Raw genomic sequence first — 20,705 nt, 5'->3', positions numbered from 1 at the left:
TCTAGAGGCACAGAGACAGGTGAGAAAGCTACTTTTTGTAACAGCAATGTCCTTGGGGAAGCAAAAGGAACACTAAAAGGCTGAAGGTTGGCTCTGAGACCTACCATCCAGAAAATGAGAAACCTCAAGAACTTGCAGAGAAGGTAAAAAGCAACAGAAATTAGTAGCTTTTTGTGAGACATCTCCAAAATGTGTAATTTAACCCAAAGATGCTTAAAGTCCTTTTAATCCGTCATTAGTAGAGACTTGACAAGAGTGGCTTCCCAGTTACAAAGAGTATCATTCTCTGTATTCTCTTCACAGACAAGGAATTTGTGGTCACTGAGGATAATGTGCACCCATTATGTTTCTGCACGTCTTGAGCTGTTGTCTGTATGTCCCTGTAGAGTTACTCCTTATCTGTTTTCCTCTCTTTTCCTGCCTTCTTCTAAATGAATTCGTTCATCAGGAGAGTCAGATAACTTGCCCGATGTAAGTTTTGCTGCTTTAGAGCCTGAGTTCTTGGAGGAAACTGGTAAGTTTCATAAGTCTCCAGCTTCTCTCAAATCTGATAGAAATCATCAATTTCACTGTTGTGGATTAGTAAAAAAACCCACCCTTCAAAAGACCCTGGGACTCCAGTGTTCATAAAACCTAAGGGAGGTTATGTTCATGTTGTATTCCATTTTATGTAAATGGTATGCCCTGTCTCACCCCTCCGAAATGTATGGTATATTCTAAGCCTGTGGTCCTGCCCTGAACCATCCTGTATCTGTCATCCCATTGGCCCAATGTGATTCCGCGCCCACTTCAATTCTCCTCTTAAGCTGTGCTAGGAGATCAGTCTGTCTCTTAGCCCTTCCTCTCTCTCAGCCTCTTCCCCCCTCTTGCCCCTTCCCTCCCCGAGGCTCCCCCTCCCTCCCCCTTCCCCCCTTTTCCCTCAGTAGCCGTCCTGTACCCGGGGTTGGGACTCCAAATAAACCTTCATCTGATCAGCACCCTCAGAAGCCGTGTGGAGTCTCCTTGCCTGCCTGCTGCTGCCAGCCAGCTCACAGCCTAGGGGGCCCTCCGGGGACATCCCCGGGATGCCCCCACCTCAAAACGCACCGCAACATGTTCAGATTTGTTTCATATTACAGTTGTCACTAATCCATGTTAACATAAACCAGAAGTTCATTACAAAATCTATTACAGAGACAATCAATAGAAGCTGTCAAGTCTTTAACAACTGAAATCAAGTTTGGTGTCATAGGAACCTTTCACAACCTTTCATTACTTCAGAGTACTGCTGAGTTTCAGTCAGTTGAAACGATTCCTCTATAAAGGCACTAAGAAGTGCCTTGAAGCTTAACACAACTTAAAGGTAAGTATCAAGGAAAAAAATGTAAGAAAAACAAAACCTGATTGAAGAACTAGAAAAGTGATTAAAAAACCACAACAAAATAAAAAATCCAAACAAAACCCTCTTTTTTCCCCTCTCCTCCCCCCACCTTTCCCAATCCCAGAACAATATGGAATGCTGGCATTAGTAGAAACATAAGTAATAATAAGATCAGGTAGAAAAAGCATTAACAATCAAAACATGATTCTGTCTGTTTGTAACCCTGAGCAAATTACTGATGAAGCTGGAACACTTGATCAGCTACCACAAAGTGGAACAGCAGAGATGGCCTGTGGCATACGATGGCCAAGTGATAGCTGACTAGCTGTGCTGCAGAAGCAAGAGTACTTGTTGGGAGATACTCAGCAGAAGGCCACACCTTGTCAGATGGAGGAAGGAAACTCCATGTTCTTCCTAGCAGAATAAGCAACCAAAACAAGTCCACTTTTCCTTTCTTTGCAGCTGGTTCATCTCCTGTGTATTAATGGACTTTTACCATTACAGGGATTTTGGCCAGGTTGAACACAAACAATCCTCTAGGGTTCAATTCTGCATTTCTCTCTTTTGCTTTATACAGTGTGCTCTACCAGAAAATGAAACATAGGGGTTTGTGGGGAAAAAAAAAAAAAAGGCAGTTAAAAAAATAGGAAAATACTTCCAACTGATAAGTTTTGCATTCACAAAATGTATGCATTCACAGAAAGGTAACTGAAATTTTTCTCACGTGATTTTTTCTCAGCCTAATTCTCAGACTGAGCTGCAGTGAATAGTCTCCACAGCACATGGTAAGTAGTGTAATAAAATGAAGACTAAATTATGCATAAAACCCCATGTTTTTCAATTTGTGTAGTGACTTTGATCTTTATGTGCTTTGCACACCTTTGCATCTTTATGTTAATCTTTTAAATACAGTGCTGCCCAGACTGAGAACACCAGAAAGCAACTGTCCATGGTGGCAGTGAAATTCAAGTGCACTGCATCAGCTACAGCTCCATCTCAAACAGTGCCATATCCCAGGCACTTTGGAGGAGTTCAAGACACCTATCATAAGCAATTGAAGTCATAATTCCAGGCAGTTGCCAGCTACATGAACCACCCCAAAGAAGTCATATATTTAATCTTCTTTAACATGAGGCAAGCTCAAGAGTAGCTATGGCCATGAATTCCAGAAGCTAGTTATATACTGGGCACAACAGAAATCATCTGTGTGTGCATCCCAATCCCCAGAGAAGTAACCTGATTGCAAAGACTACCAAAGGAGGTAAGAACACTTAGGTCCATCCCCTTGAAAGCTAAGGATAATGCTGCTTGCCTAGTTCTAGAGATGCAGAAAAGCCCCCATCATAGCAACACCAAATGTTCACAGACAAAAGCACTTTTTCCAGCAAGAGTTTTACACGTCCTGATTTAAGCAAGCAGGCAAATAAATCATCATGTGCTACAACACTGAGCTAGAAAATATTTGCTGTTATTCTTTAGTGTCTGCTACCACTCTATTTCAAATGTCCCAATCACTGGATACTCCATGAGATTTTCTTCTGTTTCTGTCTCAGAAGATGTAAACCTACCTAAAATTATTCAAGGAGAAGGTAGCAACAGGGTTCAGCACTTACTCAGGAAAAAGTAACTTTTCACAATAACACAAGTGTGCAACATTCATTACAAGGCACAGAATACATAGGTGTGTTCCACTTGATTCCCATTTATTCAGAAGTATTTATCTTGTGATATTCTGTATCACTTTCATTTTTTTAATTTTTTTTTTTTTTTTTCAGAAGAAAGCCCCCTCAGGGCTTATTTGGTGTAGAAGACTTGATTTGCTGCAATGGATCCTTCTAGACTGTCCATACACATGTTAATTTTCCAGAATTAAGTTCTGGAAAAAAGTATTGTGTTAGCCCAGTGTATAAAGCAAGTCACATTACTGGGCACTGTTTAACTGCAACAGGGACCTTCAATTAATTCCTCCCGCTCTAACATTTTTTACTATTCATCTTTACTGTATCTTCCTGCAAGTTACCCAAATTAAATTTATTTTTCTCTGTAAAGATGAAATTTTAGGGTGATTGAGTGGGATCCTTTTCCTAAGGAGATAAAAGGATACAAAATTACATGACAGATTGGTGTACTTTATAGGGTACTTCAGGGAAATGATGACTGTAGCTTTTTTTTTTAATGTAATATAGAGATACCGAGAACGTTTGCTGTCAGTCACAGCATGAATTCAAGGAAAATACCTCAGCACTGCAGAGCTATATCTGGGTCCCTGTTCATGTAGTTGAGATCAGAAACCCTTCCATTGTCATTAAATTATGAGTCACAATGAAGCATAAACTGCATGTTCAGCTGAAGGATATGGCTGTCTTCCCAGAAACACAAGGTTTGCTAGTATTTGGGAATGGTGGCCAAGCTTTGGGTGGCCTGGAGTGGGGTAGGGGGCATTAAAGGCTAAGTCTTCTTTGATTCCAGAACCTCTTCATAGTCTGTTGCAGTTAGGAAAGAAAGCACATACCAAGAAACAAAAGAAAAAGAAAGCAAAATTGCAATTTCATTTCAAAACAGCAAGTCTGGAGGTCAGCCCAAGGACCTGAATCTCAGTAAATCTTTAGCAGCAGGGGCCCTATCTGCCATTTTTGTGGCTGAAGAGGTTCTTATCCCTGATAAAGGAGCTAGAACTGATATGATTCTTCTTTTTCTCAATAATCCATGTTGCTCAGATGAGGTTCCTAGCAGCCTATTTAGGGTTAACATCATTGACACTGGAGAGAAGCATTTGTGACAGTAACTGTGGCTTCCAACTTTCCTGCATTCAGGCATTAAGAAGCAGGTTCAGTCCATGAGGGCTGTCATATTCTTGAACTCTGCGGTAGGAAGGAAATTGGACTTTGCTTTTATTCAGTGGGTAGTTTTTAGTGACACATCCTGGTTGTCATCTCTTTCTGTAAAACAAGAAGGGGAAAAAAAAAAAACAAATGGCATTTGTGATAAAGTGTGCACAGGCCTCTTCACTGTTAGTATTTCTGCAACTCTGCAAATTCATATAGTTTTATATGGCACCATGCTTCTGTCCCTTTCTGTCACTTTCAAGGACAATGAACATAACTGAAAGTAAAATACAGCATTTTGTCACTTTTGACAGCTTTAATAATGTAATAAATCCCTAGCCATGTCATCTAAATGGTGCTACATCCCCCTGCCCTAGGAAATAAATCAACTGGAAATGCCAGAGAACTTTTAATTTAATGTAAGGAAAAAAATGAACCTGCAGGCAAAAGGAGTCCTAGATATACCTTCTCTGCCTAGTTATTTCTGCCTATCCACAGGAGCAAAGGGCACAGGAACCCAAACCTTGACGACTCGACCAGAGCTGTGGCATTCATGTCTAGGATAGGGTTTTGAACCATTCACAGACTTCGTTAGGAACTGAGGTTTGGGATCCACATAGGATTTTATTTGATTTGATTTACAAACACTCTGATACAAACTCTCTGGTAACTGGCTGCCCCATTCTATAAAATTTCATATTTGTCAGCAGATTTTCTGGAAAGCCATTATCTTACCAACAGCCATCCACATACACCAGACCACACAGCATTTACCTTGGAAAATCAATTGAGATTTACCAGCTTACCAGAAGTCTCTGAAAAATCTGTTAGCTTGCTTGAATAATTTTTTTATAATTTAAAAGGTCATTAAGAGCTAATGCAAATGGCTTCATGACAATTTTGTAACTGTATATTACTCTCTGTTTAACAAATTATGTTTCCACCTAGAATCCTACACATAATCATGGGACTTTCTGCTCCCTTTCCAAACCTTTAACTAGTTTTTCTTTCTTGTATACTTATCTTGCATTACTTGTTATTTTGTTGCCATGCATGTAACAGAATGGGATATTGTCACTTGTTATAAAGACAATGGTAATTAGTACAGGAGTTTATACAGTAAAATGTGATCTCCAAAGTGATATAGACGGTAAACTGAACTAGTACTGGCTTCTCCCCCAATTTGTTAAAGATGACAAAGCTGACTGTTCATGGAAAAACCTGTCTCCTTTTCTCCTTAAAAAGAAGAAAGTTTTTGTGTTTTTTTTTTTTTTTTTTTTTTTTTTACTTTTTTGGGGTTATTTTGTTTCTTTTCCTTAAATAGCTGTGATTAGGTTTATTTCATTAGAGCAACAAACACAAATGCAGAACTAAATAAAATTCAGCACAGTGTTGGACAGCTTCCAACTGAAGATTAATTAGGTGTTCAAGCATTTCAAGGCAGTTTTTGTCTTTGTTGGCCCCTAATTTTACACATATTCAGTGTCTGCACATTCGTAGTGTACTTCCTATAATCAAGGCTGAAAGATCTGTGGTAAAACACTGCAACTTCCTTCTACAACTTCTGCTGAACAGAAGTTCTGATTTTCAGTCAGACTGTATCATCTTACCCTGTTATAAAAGCATTCCAGGGAGTAATATAGACCATATCAGAGCCATTGTAAACTGGGCCACCCTCCTGCAGACACAGTGGGAGGCAAACTGCAATAGCATCAGAGGTAGGAGTCTAGATATGGATAAATGTGTCCAGGAAAAGGGCAGAGTAGGAACTTAGATGATCTATGCATAAGATGTAAACTAGAGGGCTTTAAACCTGTTTGCCATGACAGCCATGATGCATGTCCCTATCATGCAATTTCTACCTTCTCTCTAGAGGAAGAATTTATTTTTATAGTAATACAAATTATCCTCAAACCTCTCTCTCCCTTAATTTCTAAGGGTTTTTTTTTGTAATACAGTTACATCCACAGTCTTCTCCCTAGATCCTACTTCCCCACCCTGTCAGGAGAACATTGCTGCAAATGGCGCCGCAAATTCCTTCTTGCAAGGCCTTCTGTCCCAACAGCTGCTAGGCTAGTTTTGGAAATGCCACCAAAGCTGTAAATTCAGAAAAACGTATAACCTTAATAAATATTGACATCATTGATGCATAAAAACATTCTGTGTATTGATCTATATTGTTACTGGTAAATGAAGGACACACAAGTACAGTCACAATGCATGCTTGCATATATGTGCTTGAGCTTTTACTGATTTCACCCAATGACAATGATTTAGATGCACTTTAAAAAAAAGAAAAAGCCCGTGATTCCTGTGATAGTGAACTTTGTGCAAGCTTTGTGGGAGTGACCCACTTCTACTTGTTATTTTCTTAGAGGAATTCACAAAACAACCAGGAAATAGTTTCTCAAAGAGACTGATATAATTGGGATGCTGGCAAAGAAAAAGTTAGCTTCACTCAAAATGTTGGTGAGAAGGTGAGGAAGGGTCACACCCTCAGGATCCAATCTGGGCTGGGCAGCAGCATGAGCCATGCTGTGTGCTGCAGAGCCTGCTGCTGAGCATGGTACTGAACAAGCTGCTCCTACTTACCAGACTCTGCCTCCTCTGAGATACTTACCTTTCAAAATTATCTGCCCATTCTTCTCAGAGCATGCTGGCATATCTCTCACTGATTCTGATGGGCACCAGAGAACTTAGCACACATTCCCCCCTCCACTTAACTCTGCAGGACAGTCCCCTTCATACCTCACCAAAGATCTGATCCTTAGTTACTCTGCTGCTGCATAGCCTTGGGTGGAGCACTGTCTAACAAAAAGCTGAATGTTCTTCAGTGTCTCCTGAGTCTTCTTGGATTTGTGCTTCTGTGAAACATCACTATTCATTTTAAATTGGGAAAGGTATAGAAGTGTGCTCTTGACTAACAGTTATTGATTAAAAGCACATAAGAGTATTTCCCAAACATGGCAGATGACAACCAGCTATCAACTGACTCTTCTGAGAAGGCAGAAAGACTGGAAATGCACTTTGCCTTAAGGTATTGTGATACCCAGTCCCAGCTGGATATTGAATGAAATAAAAAGGCTAGAGAGACAAGGGAATCAGAAAGTCAAACACAGAGACACAGATAGGCACACATGAGTACTTGAAAACACACTGAAAATTTTCAAAGTCTTTCTGTACTCATTAACAGAAACTCTCCTACCAGAACTTTTGATACCAGATGCACTTCTTCTTGAAAAATAATTACAAGACACTCCAGAGCATTATTATGCATTTCTACATTCAGACTTGCTCCTGGTCTCAATTCTGGATTACACAGTAACTCAAAAACATGAAGGCAAAAGTAGATGCTGTTTTTCAAATCCAAAATGCAAATCAGAAGCCTGGACCCATTCTATGTGTTGAATATGCCCAAGACCAGTAACTGAGGAGAATTTTACACAGAGCTCACTTCTAAGGAACATAAAGAGAAACATTTGCTATTCTCTATGAAGTCCTTCAAGTATTTACTTACTTGCTGGAATTAATGCAGAAAGCCTCTGCAAGCATCAGGAACCTATCTGATTTGCTAGTATTTGTGATTTCATGGAGGACACATTTCTGAATATTTATCAAGGAGTAGCAACTTGATTAACCAGATGAAGGAAAAAAATAAATATTTTAAAAGGTAATCAATATTTATATCTAAAGAATATCTGGCCCTCTCCCTTCCAAAATGCTCCAACATAAATTTCAGATACATTCAGCACATAAATCTATACCTAACTATTTAAATTTTTATTCCTCACTTCACCTTTAAATGCAGCAGGAGAAGAATGGAAAAAATGCAACGTAGCCAGAAGTAGCTGAGAAAATATCTTTTTAATGTGACAAATTTACCTGTGGTAAGATATTGATTGCATCTGAATGGATTACAAGAAGAATTAATTTCCCATAAAGAATGATGTTCTTCTAGGAAAATTGTGTTTCTATACTTATACGAGTATAATATATAGCCAGCAAAACACAAGGCAAAAACCCTTCAAACAAACATCACCTTTGTACCAGTATATAATTGAAGTCAGAGGCCCCTCCTGTGCAAAGCTGATAAGAAAGTAGATGAAGTGAAAAAAACAGTGTAAGTAATAGTGTTCTATAAGAATACCAGGAAAAATAATAAATCCAATAATGACCTTCACTAAAACCAGTGTTGTTTTAAAGATTCATATCCTCTTTTGGTGCCTGGGTCCCATCCTCACTTCCAGTTCTCCAAACTGAAGCAAAGCATGTCTTGATTCACTCTCCTCAGCTCCCCTTGCTGCTAGTTAGCAAGCCTAAGGATGGTGTGGAAACATCTCCTTTTAACCCCTTGACAACTGTTTTAAACATAGTGAGGTTTTTAAATGTATATACAAGTGAGTTCGCAGACAAGTGGATAGAGAAACAGCACTACCTGCTGACAGGCAGGGATACCTTGCTGGAGGCACCCATCAGCCTGGAAGACCTGAGCAAGAGGCAAAGAGCAAGGACATGCCAGCAGCGGGCACCACACCAAATACACTTGCCAAGCTTACTGAATCCACAGGGAGCCACTCATGTCTCCAAATACTGCAGTCAAAAAAACCCAAGCCAAACCAAACCAAACAAAAAAAACCCCACAAACAAAAAACATTGCCCAGCATTAACCACAGTCTCACAGGTAAGGAACTTAGAATCTATTCAACCATCCTGTGAAGCAGGATGTTGGGCAGAAAGGCCTTCCCATTTATGGACCCATAACAGTCCAATCCAACCGGACCTGAGGTTCATGACTAGAAGGCTCTGCTGAGCAAACACAAGCATCACTGGGACACACATTTCTCCTCCCTACTCTCATGGACAGAAAAGCAAGCCACAGCCACAGGGAATGGTATATGCACACAGAGAGGCTCAGTGATGCATCAACACAGCCAGCTCACAGTCTTTTTGTAGTTCAAATCACAACTGCAGAATAAGCAGATGAAAAAGAGAAAGATCTGTTCATCAAAGCACAAATGGTTATGACATCTGTCACTTTTTCTTGCTGCTTTCTTCACAAACCTCTCAACAGTTAACAAATAATTAACATGTGGACTGACTACAAAAGAAGCTGTTTACAACGGAATAGCACCTGATCATGAGGTCTGTGATCCTGTGCTGCACAACCAATGTGTATCCAGACAGCTGATTGATCAGGGGAGGAAGGCTGACAACAGAATTGTAACAGTAAATTCATCTACAAAACTTCTTTTTTTTTTTAATTAAAGTTTTAGTTAGAACTATGTCCTGAATATTCATTTAGAAATTGTTCTCCAAAGTTAGTAAAAAAGAAATTTTTCTACTTCTTCTATTGCCACTCCCTCTGTGTCCTCACTGAAAAAAACCCAACAGACTGGTAATTGCTGTCCAGTGGGTATATTGATCATTCAGTTATTTCCTTTGCTAGGTTCCACAATCAATTATCATTATGCACAGCATTAAATTAATCTCTCAATCTCTTTTGGCTTCAGGGTAGTTATTTTGAAGCTAAGGACAGGCTGACAATAATCCCATTTGGTTCCTCCTGAATTTGTTTGGTGATGTTTGCAGGACACAGATAATACTCTTGTCTGCAAATGTAACCCCTTATCACTGATGACAAAGGTATTTTATCAACTGACTGCAAGCAGGAACAGGATCAGGAAACTACCCTGCCAAATACACCTGTGAGTAGAGCTAGACCCAGCTAGATACAAAGTACATGCATTTGGATGACTGACTTGCTTAAAATCATCATATTCCAAGGAGGTATTTTCACCTTCTGCATGTTTTTGTCTTCTGTAACAATAAAATAAAAGTTTGGTTTAGTGTACCTTACCATATTAAATGAACTTAAAATGTGTTGCTTTTTACACTGAAGTAATGCAGAATGAATAAGCAAACACTACAACTATATTTAGCATAAAAGTTTTGCATAACATTAATCAGGAGACATGTTAGTTCTCTACTATGAGATACAAGTTTGTTGCATATAGTAGGTATTTTGCATAGATTATTTTATACACTAACAGATCTAATTAAATGGGACAATAAATACCTCATTTCTTTTTTCTTTTGCAGAACTTCTAAGTTCATGCGATATGAGATTTTTTTTCCTTTGACAATTAGAAAAAGTAGACTTGTTTTTTCTCAGTTTTCTGGTTCTTGTGGATTTAGAGAGAATATTAACAGTCCAATCCAATACTCGATAAAACTCACAGAGTCACTCAACAAGTACTGGTCAGAGAAAACACATACTTTTAGTCAAGTAGTTTTTCTGAAATTTTTTCTTTATACTGCCTTTACAATTGCCTTATGACTAGTTAGACTATTGAAGGGAGATGTTAAATGTTAAAGAAAGGAGATCATAGGCAATTTTTTAACAGTTAACCAAAATCTCACTAGGAAAGTCTTTCTGCCTTCAGTTAAATGCAAGCAAAGCAGCTGATGCCATAGAAATAGTCACTAAAAATGTGTGCCAGAAATTACGTATTCAGAAAATCCAGCACACCTTAAAGCTCTGCTTTCTTCAAGCATCAGAGCTGAGAATTCTCACTTTCAGCAATGTTAAATCCTAAGGTTCTCAATATCCTTCTAATTTCCTGCAGGACATGCAAAAGACGGCATTTACCTATAACTGATTTCTTCTTTAGTTAGTGATTAAATCAATTTTTTGATAAATTCTCACTGCTTGTACAATGTAAAGAAAATCCTGTTGGATATTAACATCATAACTGGACTGGGGGCAGGAAATACTAGGTTGTTTGGGTTTTTTGGTTGGTTGGTTGTTTTTTTGCACTTCTGAAAGGAAAAAAACCTGTTTTCTAGTTGGCAGCTGTGACTGAACAAGTCTGAACAAGACTAAAAGTTACATGCTACAACAAGAACACAGTAGCTATAATGAGATTAGTTCTTCTGTACTCTTGAGCTCAAACTGTCCTCTGCTGATTGGCAAATAATTTGTATTTCAGACTCTACTGATTTGTGCATGTGTTCACTGATTTCAGGAAGATTATAAGTGGGTATACAAAGAATATGGACTGGAAAAGTGCAAATTCTAATTTTCACCATCAACATAAAAAAATAACTACATAGAAAAAGTGATATTTTGGAAAAAACTCCAGTGAATTAAAAAAATGAATACTTTTATTTTAAAATATATGCTTGAAAATTTTGTCTGCATAAAAAGTCTCTCCTAATGATCCTGTTTCACACAGCTGTGCTTCATCTGAGCACGCCTGCATCAAAATGCCAGTATTTTGCCATGTTTTGCTAAACCTGCTACAGCTGAGTTTTCCACTGTGAGTACTGAATGAAACTAGTGCCAGAAGTGTTATGGTCATAGTATTTCTACTACATTTATGGCATTTCTGGCAATGAATTGCCTGATAAGCAAACATTCTTTTGTAGTATAGACAAAGATGCTGCAAAGCTGCTAATTTTTACTGAAAAGATATAAATTAGACATATACCAGTAGCTACTTTGGCCTCACGCACAGAGGCAGAGTGACAAGACTTACAGAGCTGAGGAACTGATATTTATGAGGTCTGTAACCCTGGAAAAACAAAAAGCACAAAAGAAATTCTCAGGTGTTCATCTGAGCACTACATGACTACATTACTTTTGATTGGCACACCTTGAAATAGACAGCAGACTTGGCAGAACTTGTGTGAAAACAGAGGCTTCTCGGTTTGGTACCTTGACTTCCATGCTATAATTGCTTTCAGGCAACTCCAAAAACCAGATGAAAATGTTTTCAGGAACTAATCATGCTATATAGCCAATGGGAGCTTTTACAGTGAGAATAATGAGGCTAGAAAATCTTAATGTCCTTGTTTATCCTGCAGAGAAAGTCCATACTCATAGAGGCAATTACCAGCTTCACCATTTTTATATACTCAGCTCCACTGATGGTCACCACTTCCACACCCAATTCTAGCCAGTTGCTACCATGGCTGATAGTTTCTGCATCTAAATGAAACCAGCATTTCAAAAGTAAGCAGAACAATGCACGGAAGTAATGTTCTTCTCTACTTTTTGTCATTCAAATGTAATTATTACTTTCTGTTCTTATGAAAAAATGTTTATAAAAATTACTTTGAGGAAAAGCTCAATGTTTTCATAGGATGTGGTTTATAAAAAAAAACAACTTGAGAAGAATAACTGAAGCAGATTACTACATTCTGCTGTCTATTACCCCTAACCTCCGCAGAAAATTTCGCTACCGCCAATAGTTTCCAGTTATTTAGTAATCTGCCAGGAAACTAACTGATTTGCACTGCTATCAAACTAGTAGGAGTGGGATGGACTGAGGTTCCCCTCCCACTGGCACCTTTGGTTTAAAGGCCTCTTCACCAGTTTGGCAAGCCCTATGGCTGAAAATGCTCTTCCCCTCCTCTGACAGATGCACCCATCAGCCCACAGCAGACCAGGTTCTTGAAAGCTTGCTCATTTCCCATTTCCACCAGTGTAACTCCTATAGCAACAGCACAGAAATCAGCAAACACCAAGAAAGCTTTTGTATTTCTTTTGTATGTGGCAAGGATCCAGTTTGCTGCTGAAGGTAGGAGGTAGAACTAGGAGCAAGCTCTTCTCTTGCAACTCTTATTTTGTGGCACCAGAGTACTTTGCAAACACTGTTAAATTCAGGCTCACAAGACTTCTGTCAAATGTCAATATTTTGTATGACACATAAGAAGACTAATGAAGAGATCTATTACCCAGAGATAGACAAAAAAACCTAAAACAAAATTGGAAACAGAAAGAAAGTTTTTCACCAATAGATGACATATGACTTAGAAGAGGATGTTTGTACTGGGCCTTACTGGAAAGGATTTTGTGGCAGGGGGCTAGCAGGGTGGGTTGTGGTGGCAGGAGGTCATGTATTGTCCTGTGCCAGCCAGCTACTGGCATCTGCCCCTAACACCACTGCAATAAACCCACCGTGCACCAAAATTTCTGCTAGAGAAGCACATGGTGCCTCTGCTCACAGATATTTAAGAAACCAGCAGATGTTAAGCGGAGAAGACAAATGGTGGCACTGTTGGGATGTGGTTGAAGACATATTTTTGGAAGGAAGGGCCATGTGCCAGAGCAAACACAGCCCTAAAGGGACTGTGGGTCATGGGTGCACACCAGAACAGAGACACCATGGAGAGACTGTGTCCCACAGCAAACCCACACTGTGGTGGAGGAGCACAAGTAAGAATCAAGAAGGAACGGACACCTCCCCAGTGTCCTGCATTGTCCCTTGCCTCCCAGAAGGGATTAGGAGTATCTGAATGTAACCTAGCAAACTCAAGGTGAGTGGAGACCTGCAAGCAGGGAGATGTTTGATACAGAATTAGAGCCCATGGAAGAAAGGTGTTTCTTTGCCAACCATTTTGTTTAATTTCCTTTTTTTCTCCTCAATACACAGATCAGTAATCCAAAGTTTTGTTAACTGGCAATAAATTAAATAAATTCCATTAACCAAGATTGTTTTGCTCATGATGTGCTTATAAAGTAATATGGTTGTTTTGGGTTGACTATATGATGTTTTTATCTTCAATCGTCTTGTTCTGTTTATACTGAATAATAAGTTGGAGATATTTCTCTTGAACCGGTTGGGAGGGAGGGGGCAATTGAATCTGCTTTCGTAGAGAAGCCCCTTTGGAGGTTATCTCCCAAACTTGCCCTAAACCAGGACAAGTACAGTTAGTGGCGCCCAACGCGTGGCTTGAGAAAATGAAAAAAACCCCTTTATTGATTGCAAGGTTGTTGTGCTTGCTGTGTAGTAGGTTAAAGTACCCAGTAGCCATGCGGAAACATGTCTGCAGAGATTGGAGGATAAGATTGAGGAGAATCATAAGAAGCTGAGAGAGGAAATTAAAGAAGACCTCCAAATCTCAGCAGTACAGATCAGAGGTTCTGGTACCCAACGCAGACGTTCCCCAGATGGAGAGAGAAGGTACATCCCACGAGCTGAGCTATGGTTCTTCCTGCGCGATTGTGGAGAAAACATGAGGAGATGGGATGGAAAGCCAACTGCTGCTCTGGCCCAACGGGTTCGTGAACTGAAGACTCAGAGAGGAAGTTCCAAAAGGGAAGCAGCTCCAGTAACCCATAACCAAGCTGCCATAAATGAAGATGATGCCAATATTTTTGATCTCCTTGAAGGAACCTCCAAGACATATGCCCAGGGAAAGAAAGATAACCAGGCTTAGAGGGGCCCTGCCTCTGGCCAGGTAGAGGCAAAGGAAAACCGTGGTTTTTGGACAGTGTGGATTCGTTGGCCTGGCACATCTGAACCACAAAAATATAAAGCTTTAGTTGATACTGGTGCGCAGTGCACATTAATTCCATCAAGACATATGGGGGCAAAATCTGTTTCTATCGCTGGTGTGACAGAGGAATCACAGGATTTTACTTTGGTGGAAGCTGAGTTGAGCCTGACTGGAAATGAGTGGAAGAAACACCCTATTGTGACTGGCCCAGAAGCCCCATGTATTTTGGGCATAGATTATTTCCGAAGTGGGTATTTCAAAGACCCAAAGGGACTCAGACGGGCATTCGGAATAGCTGCTGTAGAGACAGAGGGTGTCAAGCAATTGAATACCTTGCCTGGACTATCAGAAAACCCATCTGCAGTAAGACTCCTGAAGGTAGAGGAGCAACGAGTGCCGATTGCCACCTCGACAGTGCACCGCCGACAATACAGAACTAATCAAGATGCTGTGATCCCCATCCACAAAATGATCTGCGAGCTGGAGAGCCAAGGGGTGGTCAGCAAGACCCACTCCCCTTTCAACAGCCCCATCTGAAACACAATACGCTCTTTTTACTGATGGTTCCTGTCTCATGGTAGGAATGAATCAGAAGTGGAAAGCAGCTGTATGGAGCCCCACACGACAGGTCGCAGAAGCCACTGAAAGAGAAGATGGATCAAGCCAACTTGCTGAGCTCAAAGCTGTTCAACTGGCCTTAGACATTGCTGAAAGAGAGAGGTGGCCAAAGATCTGGCTCTCCACTGATTCATGGATAGTAGCCAATGCTCTGTGGGGATGGCTGGAGAGGTGGAAAGAGGCTAATTGGCAGCATAGAGGAAAACCAATTTGGGCTGCTGAAGAGTGGAAAGACATAGCTACCAGGGTAGGGAGGCTACCTGTGAAGGTCCGCCATGTAGATGCCCATGTCCCCAAGAATAGAGCTAATGAGGAGCACAAAAACAATGAGCAGGTAGACCAGGCTTCAAAGATAAGGGTGTCCAAGATAGACCTAGATTGAGAGCACAAGGGAGAGTTATTCCTAGCTCGATGGGCCCATGATGCCTCAGGTCATCAGGGCAGAGATACCACGTATAAGTAGGCACGAGACCGAAGGGTGGATTTAACCATGGACAGTATTTCTCAAGTTATCCATGACTGTGAGACGTGTGCTGCCATCAAACAGGCCAAGCGGGTGAAGCCCTTATGGTATAGTGAGCGGTGGTCCAAGTACAAGTACGGGGAGGCCTGGCAAATTGACTACATCACACTGCCCCAGACACGCCAAGGCAAGTGCTACGTGCTCACAATTGTAGAAGCCACCACAGGGTGGTTGGAAACCTACCCTGTGTCTCATGCTACTGCCTGTAACACCATCCTGGGTCTTGAAAAGCAGATCCTTTGGAGGCATGGTACCCCTGAGAGGATTGAGTCAGACAATGGGACTCATTTCAAGAACAGCCTTATCAACACCTGGGCTAGGGAACATGGCATTGAATGGGTGTACCATATCCCCTACCATGCACCAGCTGCAGGCAAAGTGGAAAGGTACAATGGACTGCTAAAAACCACCTTAAAAGCCTTAGGTGGGGGATCTTTCAAAAATTGGGAGCAGCATCTGGCAAAAGCCACCTGGTTAGTTAATACCCGAGGCTCTACTAACCGAGTGGGCCCTGCCCAATCTGAGCCTTTGCACAGAGCAGATGGAGACAAAGTCCCAGTGGTACATGTCAGGGGTTTGTTAGGGAAAACAGTTTGGATCAATCCTGCCTGGAGTACAAACAAACCCATTCGTGGGGTTGTTTTTGCTCAGGGACCAGGTTGCACATGGTGGATAATGCAAAAAGATGGAAGAACACAATGTGTACCTCAGGGAGATCTGATTGTTGGATGAGAATTATGTATAAATATCACTGTTTGCTGAATGTTACTACCATTGTCTGTATATAGCTGTATATTGGATGTATAATGTATGTGTTTGTAGAATTAGAATATATATTAGTTTTAGTAGTAAGCTGACGATATGGGGATAAGGGGTGGAATGTCCTGGGTTGACTATATGATGCTTTTATCCCCAATCGTCTTGTCTTGTTTATACTGAATAATAAGTTTTACACCTTTAAGACTCTCTTCCAGAGAGTGAAGAGGGGAGGGAAGAAGCGCGCAGTTTGTTTTCAGACTGCACTCACTCCTCCATATTCCTGCTCCTGGACTGTGTTGTCTGCGGACGTACAGACAGCAGGACAGAGCTCCTCTTTTCCCCTTTTTTTTGCTTTTAGTTAGTTTTAGCTAGCTGAGGCAAAGAAGTTCCCTGGACTGTGATTTTTCCTTTTTCTTGGATCTGTTCAAGCCTGCTCTGGACTGAACACCCAGAAGAGCACCGGCAGCTCCACCTGAGGCCCCTTGGCCGGGCCTGGGCCGCGGCATTTCCAGCACCAGAGAGACTGATCAGAAACTGAGTGAGACGAACTGCAACCTGGGGAGGGGACTGTTCTGAGTTTGTTTTTTTGGAGCAGTGAGAAGTTATATTGTTTGGGTTCTATTGTTTAATAAACAGGTTTCTTTCCACTTTTTCTCCAAGGAGATATTTTCTCCTGAACCGGTTGGGAGGGAGGGGGCAATTGAATCTGCTTTCGTAGAGAAGCCCCTTTGGAGGTTATCTCCCAAACTTGCCCTAAACCAAGACAATGGTATATTTCTTAAGTCCTACATACTGTAGAATACACTGTCAGATGTATTCTACAGGATTACAGGAAGGAAGTAGAGGGGCAATACTTGCCGTAGCTGTTCTAATGTTTGAGCAACAAATTTATGAGCTGAGGCATCTGCATAAATATTCTCACTAAAAAGGATATTTAGATGCTGTGTTTGAATTTTGACAAGCTGTCACCTACAAAGGGTGAGGGTGGGATGTGGGTAATAGGCACCCCCATGCCTGTGGTGTTTTGGCCATTGGAAGAGGGTCAGAAGTGAATTAAGGTGAATTACTGACAGTGGGAAATAAAGCTGGCCACACAGGGAAGCAGCATAAACAAACAACACATCTTAAAGCTAAGTATGCTTCCCCATAGCCTCCCCACGGAGGCACACTTTAAAGGTCTTCTGAGAGCTCTCATGGTGCTGCCTTGTCTGTCTGTTGGCTGCAAAGAAGAAATCAAACACTTTCAGATGTCTTCTTTTCCCCTAAATTAACCAATTGGACATGTGTTTTTTCCTCAGGGTGCCCTGTGGGGCAGTGACTATGTCAGTTTCCTCTTTTGTCCCCATACAAAACAACTCTATGAAAGACTCAAGAATCTGTCAAATTAACCTGATGATGGGTATGGGAAAATGACATATAACCACCTCTTTGACTGCAGAAAGGACAAGTTATGCAACTCCCAGATGGGAGGGAGAGCCCTGTTTGAATTATTTCTTCATTTGATTTTATAACTGCTGCACTGGGTTGCAAAAGTCTGATAAAATCTATTTTAAACATAGAGCATAAGTCCTGCAGACTAATATCATGACTCATCTACTGCCAACTTCCGCAATTATTCTCCCTTCTTAAAGTTATGTTGATAAATCAGTTGTCTTCCCATTTATTAAAGTATATGGCAGTCTGTTTATTTAATCATCTCTTGGCCTATTTTCTAATTAAGGGAGATAATGCAGGCTCATTTCCTACCATGGTAAACCTGGCAGTCCACAGGTTGTCCTCAGCTACCACATTAAAATTCAAGAATATTTGTAATGCCTGCATTGTTTAACAATTCCCTCGCTTCTCCTTGCTCAGCTGAAGAGAAAAATACAGGCATGGGGTTTCTATTTTTGCATTTCCACACTGCTGACACCTACCCATGTCAAGGACAGGAAGAGGGAAGAAGATGAAACATTTATCTGGGAGATGGTGAATCCCAGCAAAGTTAATAATCATACAAAGATCCCAAGGTTAATTTTGTGAAGGGAGGAATACAAAAGGAAAGCATACACCAATTGGAGCACATTCCCATCTTGCTCTGCTGCTGGGCTTGAGTAACCTGCTGCACCACTCTGTCCCCATGTGTCAACTTTGTGCAGGGGTATTGATGCCCACTAACTGCAGCATTAAACCATTTTTGTCCACTCTGTATTCTAAAGCTCTTGTAATAGACTTAAGATCACCTCAATTCCTATCTCTGAGATACTCTGATTTGTATCTTGCATTTGATTCAGCTTCTGTATTTAATAGCTACAGGCTAAGCTAGCATCACTAGTCTGGCAGGAGAACACTCTTTACCAGGTTTGCCTTCTACCCCTTGGGACATATTTATATAGAAGACTAAATTCTTCTATGCAGAAAAAAACCATAGATACATTTCAGCTTCTCAATACATGCCAAAGAAGCGTCTTTCAGGGGGCCTTGTAATGTGTTGAAAAAAAAGATGATACATTGTGTCTTACTTCACAGCCTCTCCTCCAATCAGTGTAAGTATATACAAGAACCACACCTGCAACAGCTCCAATTCCTGCAGAAATGCAGGCAATCATCAGTTTGCCACACTTTCAGAATTGTTTCATATCAACTGTGCTACACATGGCCTTGAAATGTGCCTTTATATGAAACATGTAAAAGATGATGTGGTGCTAGGTACCCTTTCCAGGTGACACATGGATTTGGACTACGTGATATCCACAGGTGCCAGCCAATACCTCAGCTGTCCTGTGATTATGTGTGGAGAAAAAAAAAAAAAAAACAAAACCAAAAACCAAACCAAAACAACAACAACAACAACAAAATCCAAAAAAAACCACCAAAAACCAACAAACCAAAAAAACCCACACACACACACACAAAAACCACCCAAAACAAACACCAAACCAGTGATTCCAGCACTTCCTAATAGGCTGTATGATACAGCATAGTCCAAGCTCTGACTATGGGGAAATGTCTCCCTCATCCCTTTTAAAGTTGGCTAAACACCCACAGTGAGGATTTGAACTGCTTTCTGAATTGTTCCTTACTTTTCCTTCTCTGCTTATTTTTTTAAATTTGCATTTGCAAGCAACAGCAAAAACATTTCAATTTCTGGGCCCTTGCTTCTGGAAACAGTTTTAATTTTAATCTATTTCAGTCCACAAGGAAGTGTCTAGTTTTTTTACACTGCTAATTATCTGAACCTCTGTCTCACTTCATCTATCTCATTTAGATTCAGGGTGTACTCTGGGTCTAACACACTCAATACCTTCACAAACACCTACTTAAGGACTTAAAAACTTTCACAAATCACCTTTACACAGATAATTGTTCCCTTTCCATGCATTTAAGTGACTGCCATGACTTACTGCCATGCTGTCACTGACCAGTGAAAACAGACAAAATAAAATTGTATACTAAATATATTGTACTGGAAGAAGCAGAAGACAAATGAACTTCTATTTTCAAATGTCAGGATTTTCTACTTTGTGTTTTTCCATACAACACACATTGAACTTTTCTCTTTCTACAGGGCCTATTTAGGATTTCACAAATACTGCTGAAGAAGGAATGGGTCTATGCAGAGAGGCAGAGTTCATCCCTTTAAATTGTCTGTGTTGAATGAAAAACCTTGTTCCTAAAGAAAACTCACTGCAACAAGGATGAGAAAGTCTTGGTGAAGGGAGGAGGAAAATTTCCTAGAGCTTTTGCCCAGACCCCACACTTACCAAAGGCTCTAGTTCTTTGCGGTCTATGAGGTTGAGCTCTGTCACAAAATAATAAAAATGCTTGTAACAGGTGTTGACATGGGCCTCAGCCCTCATAAGGATGATACGGTCGAAGTGATGGATGTAGACATGAACAAATACCCGAAAAAGCCGACAGAGTATCTTCTTGCAGATCTGGAGAAAGTTCTTTGGAAAGGGAACACCTGTGAATAGAGAAGGCCAAATTGTCATAACCATCCTGTCATCCTCCCAACACAAAAACTTTACAGCTAAGTGTGAGATTTTAACTGCAAACTAGGTTATGACTTCCTAGGCCTCCTTTCCAATCCAGAAGATCACTTTATGCATGCATTTATTTGACAGCTAGCACCAAAGACAGCTAAATACTTAAACAGCTTTAATGGGTCAAGACTGACAAGAACAAGTTATTTTTCTTCCCACAAGTAATTCAGTGAATCCATCCGGTATTGTAACATTCAGAAAGGTGTTTTTCACCGCAGTGCACACCAAACTTTTAACATCAATGGATTTACATCATGCATAAGTGCTCCCCAAAGTGATACATACAGATACATACTTCTTAGAAGTAACAC

The 20,705-nt window shown here is 40.5% G+C and overlaps 1 protein-coding gene across 1 annotated transcript in view; it reads right to left on the bottom strand.

The window, feature by feature from the left end:
• Positions 1-3,409: 3,409 nt before the first annotated feature.
• Positions 3,410-20,705, bottom strand: part of MOB3B (MOB kinase activator 3B) — a 48,090-nt gene continuing 30,794 nt past the window's right edge. The window contains exons 2-3 of the mRNA XM_041401123.1: positions 20,113-20,315; positions 3,410-4,299 (exon numbers count right to left, since the gene is read on the bottom strand). Of these exons, the coding sequence (XP_041257057.1) occupies positions 4,270-4,299; positions 20,113-20,315 (233 nt within the window). The 3' untranslated portion in view covers positions 3,410-4,269. The remainder of the gene's footprint in view (positions 4,300-20,112; positions 20,316-20,705) is intronic.

Source organism: Onychostruthus taczanowskii, unplaced genomic scaffold (assembly GCF_017590055.1).
Source record: "Onychostruthus taczanowskii isolate IOZ18803 unplaced genomic scaffold, ASM1759005v1 scaffold185, whole genome shotgun sequence".
NCBI lineage: Eukaryota > Metazoa > Chordata > Aves > Passeriformes > Passeridae > Onychostruthus > Onychostruthus taczanowskii.
Note: the sequence above shows the minus strand (reverse complement) of the source record. Positions and strands in the feature narration are given on the sequence as shown.